General features: G+C 52.2%; 1 protein-coding gene across 6 annotated transcripts in view; it reads right to left on the reverse strand.

Moving 5' to 3' along the window:
* Nucleotides 1-12959, reverse strand: part of ARHGAP39 (Rho GTPase activating protein 39) — a 108017-nt gene that overhangs the window by 7739 nt on the left and 87319 nt on the right. For 5 of the 6 annotated variants that reach the window (XM_027599302.2, XM_027599318.2, XM_027599312.2 and 2 more), the window contains 3 exons: nucleotides 10299-11652; nucleotides 8288-8849; nucleotides 71-163 (listed from right to left, as the gene is read on the reverse strand). In XM_027599302.2, the coding sequence (XP_027455103.1) occupies nucleotides 71-163; nucleotides 8288-8849; nucleotides 10299-11652 (2009 nt within the window). The remainder of the gene's footprint in view (nucleotides 1-70; nucleotides 164-8287; nucleotides 8850-10298; nucleotides 11653-12959) is intronic. The other variant, XM_027599343.2, reaches the window with a different exon arrangement.

A 12959-nucleotide genomic window follows, 5' to 3' on the forward strand; every position in this document is an offset into this window, starting at 1 on the left:
CCAGGCGGCCGAGGCCGGAGAGCAGAGCTGTGCAGACACAGCGCACAGGGGCTGTGGGGAGAGGCCCTACCATCCGGTTCCTCAACATAAGGCTTGGGTTTCTTTCTCAACTTGGACTTCTTCTTAGTGTTCCTTTCCAGGAGCGCTTTCATATGCTGCGTCACTGGGGAGCAAACAGAGCCATGAGGACCACAGAACACAATGCCAGGAATGCATGCCCACACAGGTCCCGACGTGGCTGGCAAGGAGGCCCCTGGGCCTGTGTGGGGCTGACCCCAGTTGGCTGGGAAGGTATTGCACCCCTGCTGGGTTCCTCAAAGGGAAGCAGGGCTGTGGCCAATGCCCAGCTGGGGCTGAGGAGAACCCAGCCTAGGAGTGCTGTGGTGTGTGTACCCACACACGTGTGTGGCTGTGTCTGGGAGCAGGTCTGGACCATGGGGCTGGGATAGGTACTGTGGCCCTTCTGAGCACTGTGGACCATGCAGGAGGTGGGCAGGAAGATGCAGGGAAGGGCAACAGGGAGGAGATGCTTCTGATCCTCTGGTGGGCTTGAGGAGCCCCCAGCCCAGCCATCTGGCTCCTGCACAGCTGCACTCAGGGGTCCCAGGCTGCCGAGCTGGTGCTGGAGGAGACACAGCAGGTGTCTCACACTGATCTGGGCATGCCTCCCACTCTGCATAAAGGGACTTCATCCTGTTGGCAGGGAGTCCTTCGTCCCCTGGCCATCCTGTGCTCTCTGGAAGTGAGTCTCTACACACAGCCCACGCTAAGGTTGGGAGCTGGGCTCTTCTCTGACTGTGGACCATCTACACAAATTATCTGTTATTCTTCTGCACAGGAGATCACTGTCTGATCTACTGGATCATTTACTTTTATCAGTACGGCCTTGTGGATATGTCATTTTACGCTGTGGGTTATAATCCAATACGACTTCATTTTTTGCTCAAATGGCTCCAGTTTTGGCCCTTTCGGTTGGCTCCTGTGTCCTGTGACACACTCTGCCACCCCCCCCACCAGCCTAGACTCAGCTGTTTCTCCTGGCTCCTTGAATGGAAGAGAGTAGTAGAAACCAAGATCTGGGGGTGAGGTGTGCCCACTGCTACTGGGGTGCACATTTGTATGCGACCCCTGCATGTACACATCCCCCAAATATCCCCCACCAATGCCTCCAACTCTGATCCGCCACCACAGGACATGCTAGTCTCTTCTTGCTTGTCTGTGACTGCGGGATCTTTTCCTTCTCTTAACAGTGTCTCTTGAAGAGCAGGAGATGTAACTTCGTTCACAAAGTTCAATGTACCAATGTTTTTCCCTTGTAGATAGTGCTTTTAGTGTCACACATAAAAATCAGGGCGCCTGGGTGGCTCAGTTGGTTAAGCAACTGCCTTCAGCTCAGGACATGATCCCGGAGTCCTGGGATCGAGTCCCGCATTGGGCTCCCGGCTCGACGGGCAGCCTGCTTCTCCCTCTGACCTTCTCCCCTCTCATGCTGTTTCTCTCTTTCTCTCAAATAAATAAATAAAATCTTAAAAAAAAAAAACCTTTGCCTAACTCAAGAAAAAATTTCCATGTTTTGTTCTAGTTTTATAGTTCTAGGTTTTATATTTTGGTTTATGATCTATTTTGAGCTAGTTTTTGCATACAGTACAAAGTATGGTTTGAAGCTCATCTTTTTTTGCATTTGGACATCCGGCTGCCCCAGCACCATTTGAGGAAGGCACTGTCCTTTCTCCACTGAAGTGCTTTCACATCTCTGTGTAAAATTAATGGACTACATATGTCTGGGTCTAATTCTGGACTCTCTTCTGTCCATGGAGCTACTGTCTGCCTTTACGCCAACAGCGTATTCTCCTGGCTTCCGTAGGTTCATGACAAGACTTGAAGCAAGGTAGCGTCAGTCCGCCAACTTCGCTCTTCTTATTCAAAGGATATTTTGGCTAATCTAGGTCCTTTGCATTTTCTATGGGTTTTAGAATCAGCCTATTAATTTCTAAATTAAAAAAAAAAACCTATTAAGATTTTGGTTAGGATTGAATCTATACATCAATTTGGGTGGAAGTAACATCTTGACACTATTGAGTCTTCTGATTCATAAACATGGTATTTCTCTCCATTAACTTGGGCCTTTTTTCAGTAATGTTTGGGAGTTTTTAGTGTAGAAGTCTTAGACATCTTTTGTCAGATTTATCCCTAAGCATATTTTTAAATGCTACTTTGGATTTTTTTAAGATTTTATTTCAAAGTAATCTTACACCCTACGTGGGGCTCGAACCCACGACCCCAAGATCAAGAGTCTCATGCTCCACCTGCTGAGCCAGCCAGGCACCCCCAGATGTATTTTTAAAATTTCAATTTCCAGTAGTTTGTTGCTATTATGTAGAAACATGATTAACTTTTATATATTGGTCTTGCATCCTGCAAACTTGCTAAACTCACTTACAGTATTTTTACACATCCCACAGAAGATTTTATTGTCTGAATAAAGACAATTGCACACTTCCTTTCCAATCTGGATGCCTTTTATTTCTCTTCCATGACTTTGCACTGGCTGGCCCTCCAGCATGACATGGAGTTGATGCAGTGGGGCTGGAAGTCCTTGTTCTTGACCTTGGGGGAAAGCATTCAGTCCTTCCCCATTAAGTATAATGCTGGTTAGAGGTGTTTTTTGTTTTAATTGTGGTAAAACATAAACATAAAAATGTAGCCATTTAACCATTTTTAAGTGTACAATTTAGTGGCATCTAGTACATTCACAATGTCATGCAACACCACATTTATTTCTAAAATTCTTACATCACCACAAACAGAAACCCTGTACCCATTGTACCTCATTCCCCCTCCCCCGGATCCTGGTAACCTCTAATCTACTTTCTGTCTCTATGAATTTGCTTATTTTAGATATTTCATATAAGTTGTACAGTTTTTGCCCTTTTGTATCTGGCTTCTTTCACTTAGAATAACTTTTCAAGGTTCTTCCATGTTATAACATGTATCAGAACTTTATTCCTTTTTATGGCTGCAAAATATTCACTGTACTGATAGACCACATTTTGCTTATTCATACACCTGCTGGACAGCTGGGTTGTTTGCACTTTTTGGCTACTGTGAATAATGCTGCTATGGACATGGACGTGTAAGTATCTGCTTGAGTTCTAGCTTTCCATTCTTTTGGGTACTGTAGGGTTTAAAAAAAAATATTTGCCTTTTGTCAGATTGAAGAGGTTCCCTTCTGTTCCTAGTTTAAAATTCTTATCAGGAATGGAAATGTTGGATTTTTGCCAAATGCTTTTTCTATGCTTATTGGGATGATCACATAGTCTTTCTTCTTTACTCTGTTGCTATGGCAAATTACCATGTGCCATTTTTTAATGTTAAACCAACCTTTCATTCTTCAGATAAACTTCTTATTCAAGATGCATTATCTTTTTTATATATTGTTGGACTCAATTTGCTAAAATACTGTTAAAAATTTCTACTCTATGTTCAGAAGGGACACTACTATCTGCACTTTTCTTTTTTGTAATGTCCCTTTATAATTTTGGTATGGAAGGAATGGGAGATATTCCCTCTGCTACAATTTTCTCAATGAGTTTGTAAAGAATTGCTATACAAACAATGAACTGTTCAGTAAAATTGACCAGTGAAGCCATTTGGGCCTTTAATTTTCTTTGTGGGAAGGTTTTAAGTACCAATTCAATTCCCTTAATAGCTACATGGTTTTTTTGGTTGTCTGTTTCTTACTGAGAGATCTTTGGTAGTTTGTGTCTTTTTTTTTTTTTTTAAGATTTTATTTATTTGACAGAGAGAGACACAGCGAGAGAGAGAACACAAGCAGGGGGAGTGGGAGAGGGAGAAGCAGGCTTCCCCCCAAGGAGGGAGCCCGATGCGGGGCCCGATCCCAGGACCCTGGGACCATGACCTGAGCCGAAGGCAGATGCTTAACGACTGAGCCACCCAGGTGTCCCCATAGTAGTTTGTGTCTTTCAAAATCTGTCCATTTCCTCTAAACTGTCAAATTTACTGGCATAAAGTTGTTCATCTTATTATCCTTTGACATGTTGAATCTGTAGTGACATCATCTCTCATTCTTGATATTGGTAATTTACGTTTTCTTTTTGTCCTGATCAGTCTGGCTAGAGATTTATCGATTTTATCAATCTTCTCAAAGAATTAGCTTTTTGTTTCACTGATTTTCTGCAGTTTTTCTGTTTTCACTTTCACTGATTTCTACTCTGATCTTCAGTATTTTCTTTCTTCTGCTTGCTTTTAGTATAATCTATTTTTTAAGGCACAGAGGCCACTGATTTGAGACCTTATCTTAAAGGTGAGATGCTATGAATCTCCCTCTTGTAACTGCTGTGGCTGCATCCCGCAGTTAATATGTTTTGTTGTCATTTTCTTTCAGTTCAAAATACTTTCTAATTTCCCTGTAGGTTTTTATTTGACTCATGGGCTATTCAGTAGTATGCTCTTTAGTTTCCAGGTATTTGGGGATTTTCCAGATATCTTAGTGTTACTGATCATTAATTCTGTTGTGACTAAAAAACACACTTTCTATGATTTGCCTTCTTTAGCATTTATTGAGACTTGTTTTATTGCCTATCTTGAAAATGTGGCTGGGATCTGAGTCCAAATGCTCTGGGTCCAAAATCCATGCTCTCACCTACTCTATGGTAGCTGCTTGTTTCTTAAACAGACTCTCAACTAGTCCTTTTCTTTCAGCTTCAAGATCATGCGCTTCCCGAACCACTGCTAGAGGAAGCTGGCTCCACCCACTATGGAGTTTTAAGGGTTTGCTACCTGCTTCAGCTTCTTAGCTTTGTCACTGTCTGCTTGGGATCCACCTATCTTGGTCTGCCAAGTCAGCTTCCTGCCACCTGTTCATGCACTTTTCAGCTTCCAAAACATATTTTTATTGTGGTAAAATATACATAAGATAAAATATACCATTATAACTAACCACTTTTCATTGTACAGTTCAATGACATTAAGTACACTTACTGTTGTGCAACTACCATCACCCTCCATCTCCAGAACTTTTCATCAGGTCAAATAGAAACTCCACAGCCATTAAAAAAGTCTCCAACTGTCCCTCCCCTAGCCCCTGGCACCCACCATTCTTTCTGTTTCTATGAATATGAATATCCTAGGGGCCTCTTAAGAGTGGACTCATACAGTATTTTTTTGAACTGGCTTATTTCACTGAGCGTAATGTTCTCCAGTTTCATCCATGTTGTACAGGTGTCAGAATTCCCTGCATTTTTTAGGCTGGGTAACAGTCCACTGTATGGATGGACCACATTTTATGTCTCTGCTCATCCCCTGACAAACACCTGAGCTGCTTCCAACTCTTTGCTGTGGTGACTACCCTGCCACGGATCTGAGTGCACACGTACCCATCTGTTCATGTTTCTGCTTTCAATTCTTTTTGGTATATATACACAAGTGGAATTGATGGATCCTACGGTAATTCTACTTTTGTTTGAGGAACTGCCAAACTGTTTTCCACAGTGGCTGCATCAGTTTACATTCCCTTGTTGTTTTTTCCCCTCTCCTTTAAAAAATTCCTTCCCTGTTCATTTAGCAGGACTTCAAGGTAGAGTCCAGGTAAATTTATGTGTTCCATCTGACACCTTTACATGGAAACCCTGAGTCTTAGTGAACACGTGACTGGTGAAGGAAACTGTCCTTAGCAGGAAGTGCTGCTGCATGGAGCACACGGGAGAGCTGCAGTCTGATGTCTGCTGAAAGCCTGTGAGGGAGGTCCTAAGGACACGAGCTGTGAGAGCACCCTGCTGCTGGCTGGCACAAAGGCGCGGCCATGTATGAGACAAGGCTGAGCTGGGGGTCCGCAGACATGTGAACTGGGGTTCACTGCCTTGGTGCCTTGGTCCCCTGCAATGGGTGATCACACAGATGTCACACATGTGCTGGCAGATGAAATCAAAGATCCCTGAGGCCCAGGCAGGCAGCATGGTTCAGGGTGCAGCGCCACTCAGGAGCTGAGCTCAGCATTGCCCTTGCCAGTGACCCTGAGACAGGCTGCAGTTTTCTTTCTCCAAGCACAGGCTCCATCCTTGTGGCCTGATGGGGTCTGCCTTCCTGACCACCAGCCAGCACGCCTGTTCCTGATGTGCTGGTGGGAGGGAGCACAAGGCCTCTCCTCTGGCTCAGCACTAAGCAGGGCCTATAGCAGATGCCTACCCAGGCATAGTCCTGGAGTTAGTTTCTGGCTGGAAGGCTGCCCTGTGTCATCATGTGAGGTCAGATCCCACAGCCTAGAAGCAGGCTCCTGTTGGTGGTACCACACAGACCCAATCTCCCTCTGAGGGCCAAGAACATGTGGCACTCTGAGACCAGCTGGGCCTCCCTCAGGGTGGGCAGACGTTCAAAGCCACAAATGTCCAGGCTGACCACCAATTCCTTCATATACTCCAGCCCCATCCCCAGGGTGCAGACTAGACACTAGGACAAAGGCCCACAAAGCTCTGTGCCATGAGGAGTGTCCCCTGCTGGGCCCAGCATGGGGCCTGGAGCTCAAGCTCCCCCTAAGAGCCCCAGCTGGCTGGCAGGAATGGTCCCAGGAGTCTCTGGCCTCTGTCCATTCATTGCTCACTCACCTTTTTACTTAGCAAGTGCTCCCTGAGGCCCCAAGGGCCATGTGTTGAGCAGTGGACACACACTTTAAGGCCTCTGAGAAGTAGGCTGAAGTGAACCATGAAGCTAATGGAGGCCCACCTTCTCCTGGAAAGGCCTGAGAAGAGTGTGGCAGACAAGGCAGACTCAGGCTGCCCAACAGGCTGCATGTTTTGCATGCTGGTGGGGAACTACCCGGGGAGACCCATATGCTGTGTTCAGTGACCCTGCTTCAAGAACCACATGCCACAGTTCGCAGTGCCTTGGCTGGTTCAGTTGGTTGAGCATCCAACTTTCTTGGTTTTGGCTCAGGTCATGATCTCATGGATTGTGAGATCGAGTCCCATGTTGGGCTCCGCACTCAGCGGGGAGTCTGCTTGAGGACTCTGGCCCTCTGCCCCTCCCCCAGTCTGGGCATTTTCTCTTTCTCAAAATAAATATATCTTAAAAACCAACCAACCAACCCCCAAAACCCCATGCCCCAGTGACAATCTCATGGCTTCCAGATCTGTGGCCAAACGGCTGATGTTCTGGACGGTGCCTGTGCCTGACACACCTTCCTGAGGACCCACCACTGTCCCGGCAGCTGCAGCCCCCATCGCTGTGTGCACACACTGTGGCCCCACACACCTGTGCCGGGGCAACGCCCTGGCCAGATCAAGGTAGGCAGTCCCTCCCAAAGAGGAGCTTGGAGAGCGTGTGAGTGTATGCATGTATTTGCACACGTGTGTGTCCAGTTGCTGGTTCCACGGCCATGCCTCGTGGATACCCATGACTGTTCGGGTGGTGGGCAGCCTGCTGCAGATGCAGCTGTTGCCTACGGCCCTGTCCCCACGCTCTCTCTGCACGGCACAGGACTTGTGCCGGCCACAAAGGCACTGTCTGGTTAGTAGGACCGTGGCCCTGAGTCCTCCCCAGAGCAGGCTAGGGCTGGGACCAGACAAACCTGATGCATGGCTTTCAGGAGCCCTTCGCAGAATCTGGCCCCACACTTGGCCCCAGGCAGCCATCAGCAGGTGGCTACCCATGCTGGTCCAACCTCTGACTCCTTGGGGTGGCTTAGGGCCAGGTCAGCTTGCAGTGCCCCAATGGCCAGATACACTTGCCAGACCTGGTGCTGGGCTGATGCATGCCTGGCTCACCATGCTCCTCCCTGCTCTCAGGAACCCTGCTCCAGGAACCCCCATCTCTTCCCCACCCACAACAGATGGCCTGAGCCTGGTTGGGGTGGCTACCTCTCCAGGCCACAGTATGGCTGAAAGCAAATACAGTAAGTACACGGGCACAGGAAGTACCCTCATCCAGCAGAGTGACCAGGTACGGAGGCCTCAGCAGAGTGGAGGCCAGCTGGCTGAGACATGGAGGCCAGTCCTCATCTGGCCCCCTCCTCTCTGACCTGTTGGCCTGTGGCTGGGGACCCTGTTCCAGGATTGCCTGTCATTCTTCTCGGGCCCTCAGTGGCAGGGAGGGGCTCCCTGAGGACCCCACATCCTAGTGAGAACCTAGGACATGGTCCTCAAAAGACATGTGTGTCTGCTTGGAGGTGCTGTGCCTGCCTCCACATACTGGCTGCCAGCGTAGACCGGGAAGCTCTTGCCACAGCCCTTCCCTGAGCTGTGGGTGCCAAGGGGTCTCGCGCACTGGGCCTTACCTTTGGTGTCATTGACAGGGTCCATGTGCCGGTAGATGTAGCCCTCCAGGTAGGAGTGGAACTTGGGTGTGGGTGGGAAGAAGGCCAAGCAGATGGCCATGAGCTCCCAGCCGCGGGCCAGGCTCTCGAGGCGGAAGTTCTCAGTGGTCTGCCGGCATAGCTGGATATAGAGCTCGTCCCGCAGGCCCTGCACACTCCAGCCCTTGGTGGCTATCTCCAGGGCCACGTGCAGTGGGTCAGCCTTGGCGCGCCGGTCACCCATGTACATCTGGATCAGTTTGAAGATCTCACAGGCCTCCTTCTTCACGTGGCGGTCGCTGGTTACAATCATGGGCTTCTTGATGGACTCACTGCTCCAGGCCAGCATGTTGGCGATGGACACCTTCCGCCGGAAGAGGCCCTGTGTATGCGTGTTGAAGTGCTTGGAGGCCCAGTTCTCAATGTCGGTCTCCGAGGACGGCTTGCGCAGAGTGAAGGTGGGGAACACACAGCTAGCGCTGGGCATGACGCTGCGAGCCTGCCGGCTACTCTCAAACTGGGCACAGGAGCCGAGGTCCTCAGACTAGGAAGGACAGAGGGGCCATGAGGGGGTGTGGCCTCCCCTGCCGCCAAGAGGCTGCTGGAGGAGCTTTGTGCCTCATCTTGTTCTACCCCCTTCATAAACACATGCCAGATCCTCGCACAAGGCTGGGGCGGGACCCACAGAGGCCCTTCTTCCAACCTTTACCCTGAGGTGTAAAGGAAGTGCCCTCCCTATTCCTGCAACTGAGGGTTGGTAATGGTGGTGGTGGGGGCGTCCAGCGCATGTCTGGGGGCGGGAGGAAGCTACACGTGTGTTTCACTGGATTTCTGGGCTGACTAGCCCCTAGTGGGAAGATGCTAGGGGATGCTGCCCTCTCCATGCAGGTGCCGGGACCCCGTGCACAGTGGAAGGGCACTGCTTCCTGCTGGCCTTGCTTCTGCTAGTTCACTGAGCTCTGAGGTTGAGAAACAGATGAAAAGGGCAGCCCTGCCAACATGAGAAAAACCCGAGACGCAAAATTCCATAGACACAGATGTCTCTCCTGGTCCACTACACTGCCCGCCCCTCCCCGTCACAGAGCCTTACCCTTCCAACAAAGATCCCCACATGGGACTGGGGGCAGAGTGAGGCTGGGCAGTGGCAGGGCCAGCCTGCAAGGGGGCTAGGATGCTTCCCACGATGCTGGGAAGGTTTGTCCCAAGCCCCCTCCCTGCCTCCCTAATGGCCTCAGCACAACCATACAGGGCGTCACTGGGGTAACAGCCCTTTCTTTTCTTGGCTTGGACAGAAACACTGCTCTGAGCTGTCTAGCCTGGAGGGGCACTAAAGCAGCCCTGCCCAGGGACACTGGCCTCCCAAGGTTACCAGGCCCTTGGGCAGGTGTTCCCTGGTGGGGTTGAGAGCCCAACACCAGGAGGCCCTCTGGCCATTGCCAGCTCTTGGCAGATGCCAGGGCAGACCCTCAGCCTTGGCTTCATGCAGCAAACTGGTGTGAAACGTCAGGGGTCAGGAGGTGAGAAACTAGGACACTGGCCCACACAAAGTTCCGGGGCATCAAGCTCCAGCACATGACCTAGACAGAAGATGCACGTGGGTTCAGAGAGCCTGACCAGAGAGGACAAGCCAGGCCAGGCTTCTGCTTTGGCTCCAGCTGCAGCATGAGGACCAGGTGTCTGATCTCCCCACTCCTTGCTGCAGAAGAGCTCTAAGCAAGGGCACCTGACACTCCACCTGCATAGCTCCTCACCTGAGAGCCCGTTCACAGATGGGAGAACAGAGGCTCGGGGGCTCAGTGGTTGGGTGGCTGCCCACCTGTTTCCCCTGACTACCCTGCATCTGTGGGCTGGATGGAGTCAGGGCATGGCCTCTCGACCCCCAGGTCACTTGCCAGGACATGGCCAGGCCTTACCAGGAGCTGAGTGCCGCACCATGCCTTGGGACCACCACCTGCCCCACCTCTGCCCAGGGACCCTGGCAGTGCCTCCCTACCTGTGAGGGGTGAAGGTAGGGCTCTGGCGAGGCCAGGTTGGTCTGCACGGAGACGCTTTTCTCGAGTAGGATTTGGGGGAAAGCAAGCCTCTCCAAGGCGCCCCTCTGCCAGTGCTTGCTCTCCTGCTGGGCCAGCGCCTCGTCCTCACTGAAGGCACGCACCACAGGCCCAGGCATGGGCAGTGGCACAGCCCCGTCGCTCTCGTAGCCCGAGCCATCCTGCTGGGAGTCCCAGCTGCCCCTCTGCTTCATGTGAAAGTGGGCCTGCTGCGCCTCCCAGGCCAGCCGTGCCTGCGCCAGGAAAGGCTCGGCCTCGCCTGTCTTGCCCTCTGCACGCTTCACTGGGGCCAGGCTAGGCCCACACAGAGGCCGCTCCTCAGCCAGGGGCTGCTCACCGAGGAGGTCACGGTCCCCGGGGCCTTCAGTGGACGAGGTGCTGGGGGCGTGGCACAAAGAAGGGTTCCTGCTCTTCCTCTTGCGAGTGCCTGGGGAGTAGCCTGTTGAGGACATGGTGTCCTGCTGGCTGGACCAGGACATAGCGTCGTCTTGGGCCTGGGGCAGCTGCATGGGTGGCTGGGCGTGCCGCAGCTCAGGCCCCTCCATGCTGCTGTAGTCCCCAGAGGAGACCCCCAGGCGCTGATCCCGCAGCAGGCAGGGGCTGGGCTGCAGGGGGAGTGAGCCACCTCCAGGATTGGGTGCATACTTGTGCCTTGGGCCTGCGCGCAGCTTGGGACTGGAGCCGGCCTGCTCCACATACACCAGCTGCCGCACGTACTCCTTGCCTGCAGGGCTGTACTCCAGGCTCAGAAAGCGCTCGGGGCACTTCTGCCTGGTCAGCACCAGCTGCTGGTAGGGCGAGGCAGAGCCCTGCTTGGGAGACTGTGGGAAGGGGGGTGGCTTGCGGCCTGGAGACCGCTGGGGTGAGCCTGCCTGGTAGCCCCCGCCAGCCTCGTACTGGACATCCATGGGGGGCTCGTCATAGATGGGGGCCTGGTACTCCACAGGGGGCTCCTCATAGAGTGGGGGCTCATAGGCGTAGCGTGGGGAGGGGGGCTGTGAGTCGCTCGTGGGCTTGCGTGGCTGGGCCAGCAGTGGGGAGCAGCTACCGAGTTCAGCCCTCTTCAGGAAGGGCGAAGGCCGACGCTCAGGGAAGAAGACAGGGCCATCAGAGTCCGAGGCGAATGTCTGTAGGCTGGGCGAGTGCTGCCCACCTGAGGGTCTGCGGGAGCGGCTGCCAGGCTGGCCGTCTAGGGCATAGCCATTGCCCTGGGAGGAGAGGAAGCTGGGCTCCCGGTCTGCAACTTTGATGAGCATGCGCTCCTTGGTGCCCGAATTCCACCGAAGTGAAGAGGTCCTGGGGGGAGGGGGGACAGGCACAGGTTACCTGGGGGAGGTTCTGGGGGGTGGGGGCAGGCACAGGTTACTTGTTGGTGGGGAGGCAGAAGTCTGGCCCAGCTACTAGCCTGAACCCATTACTCACTGGCCTGGGCCTCACAGGTGTCTGAAGTCAGGGCCCAAGAGGCCTGGGTCATTTCTCAGTGTTCTCCTCACCTCCCAAATGGGGGCTGCAGGCCTCAGTGGCCTGATACTTGCTGGGGGGCCCCCTGTAAATGGCCTGTCCACCCTTCATTGCTGGCGCCCTGACCCTTGGGCTGCCCTTGGGCAGTGCAGCCTAGAGTAGCTGCTCTCCTGCCCTCACACAGCTTGCTCTCCTCTGGGGCCCATCATGACACTCCCTGCAAGGAAGGGGGTGTGTGTGTGTGTGTGTGTGTGTGTGTGTGTGTGTGTGTGTGTGTGTGTGTGTGTGTGTGTGTGTGTGTGTGTGTGTGTGTGTGTGTGTGTGTGTGTGTGTGTCTCCCTGCAAAGAAGGGTGTGTGTGTGTGTGTGACTCCCTGCAAAGAAGGGTGTGTGTGTGTGTGTGACTCCCTGCAAAGAAGGGTGTGTGTGTGTGTGACTCCCTGCAAAGAAGGGTGTGTGTGTGTGTGTGACTCCCTGCAAAGAAGGGTGTGTGTGTGTGTGTGTGTGTGTGTGTGTGTGTGTGTGTGTGACTCCCTGCAAAGAAGGGTGTGTGTGTGTGTGACTCCCTGCAAAGAAGGGTGTGTGTGTGTGAGACTCCCTGCAAGGGTGTGTGTGTGTGTGTGTGTGTGTGTGTGTGTGTGACTCCCTGCAAAGAAGGGTGTGTGTGTGTGTGTGAGACTCCCTGCAAAGAAGGGTGTGTGCGTGTGTGTGTGTGTGTGTGTGAGACTCCCTGCAAAGAAGGGTGTGTGTGTGTGTGTGTGTGTGTGTGTGTGTGTGTGTGTGTGACTCCCTGCAAAGAAGGGTGTGTGTGTGTGTGTGTGTGTGACTCCCTGCAAAGAAGGGTGTGTGTGTGTGTGACTCCCTGCAAAGAAGGGTGTGTGTGTGTGTGACTCCCTGCAAAGAAGGGTGTGTGTGTGTGTGTGTGTGTGTGTGTGTGTGTGTGTGTGACTCCCTGCAAAGAAGGGTGTGTGTGTGTGTGACTCCCTGCAAAGAAGGGTGTGTGTGTGTGAGACTCCCTGCAAGGGTGTGTGTGTGTGTGTGTGTGTGTGTGTGTGTGACTCCCTGCAAAGAAGGGTGTGTGTGTGTGTGTGAGACTCCCTGCAAAGAAGGGTGTGTGCGTGTGTGTGTGTGTGTGTGTGAGAC

Source organism: Zalophus californianus, chromosome 4 (assembly GCF_009762305.2).
Source record: "Zalophus californianus isolate mZalCal1 chromosome 4, mZalCal1.pri.v2, whole genome shotgun sequence".
In the NCBI taxonomy this organism is placed as follows: Eukaryota; Metazoa; Chordata; class Mammalia; order Carnivora; family Otariidae; genus Zalophus; species Zalophus californianus.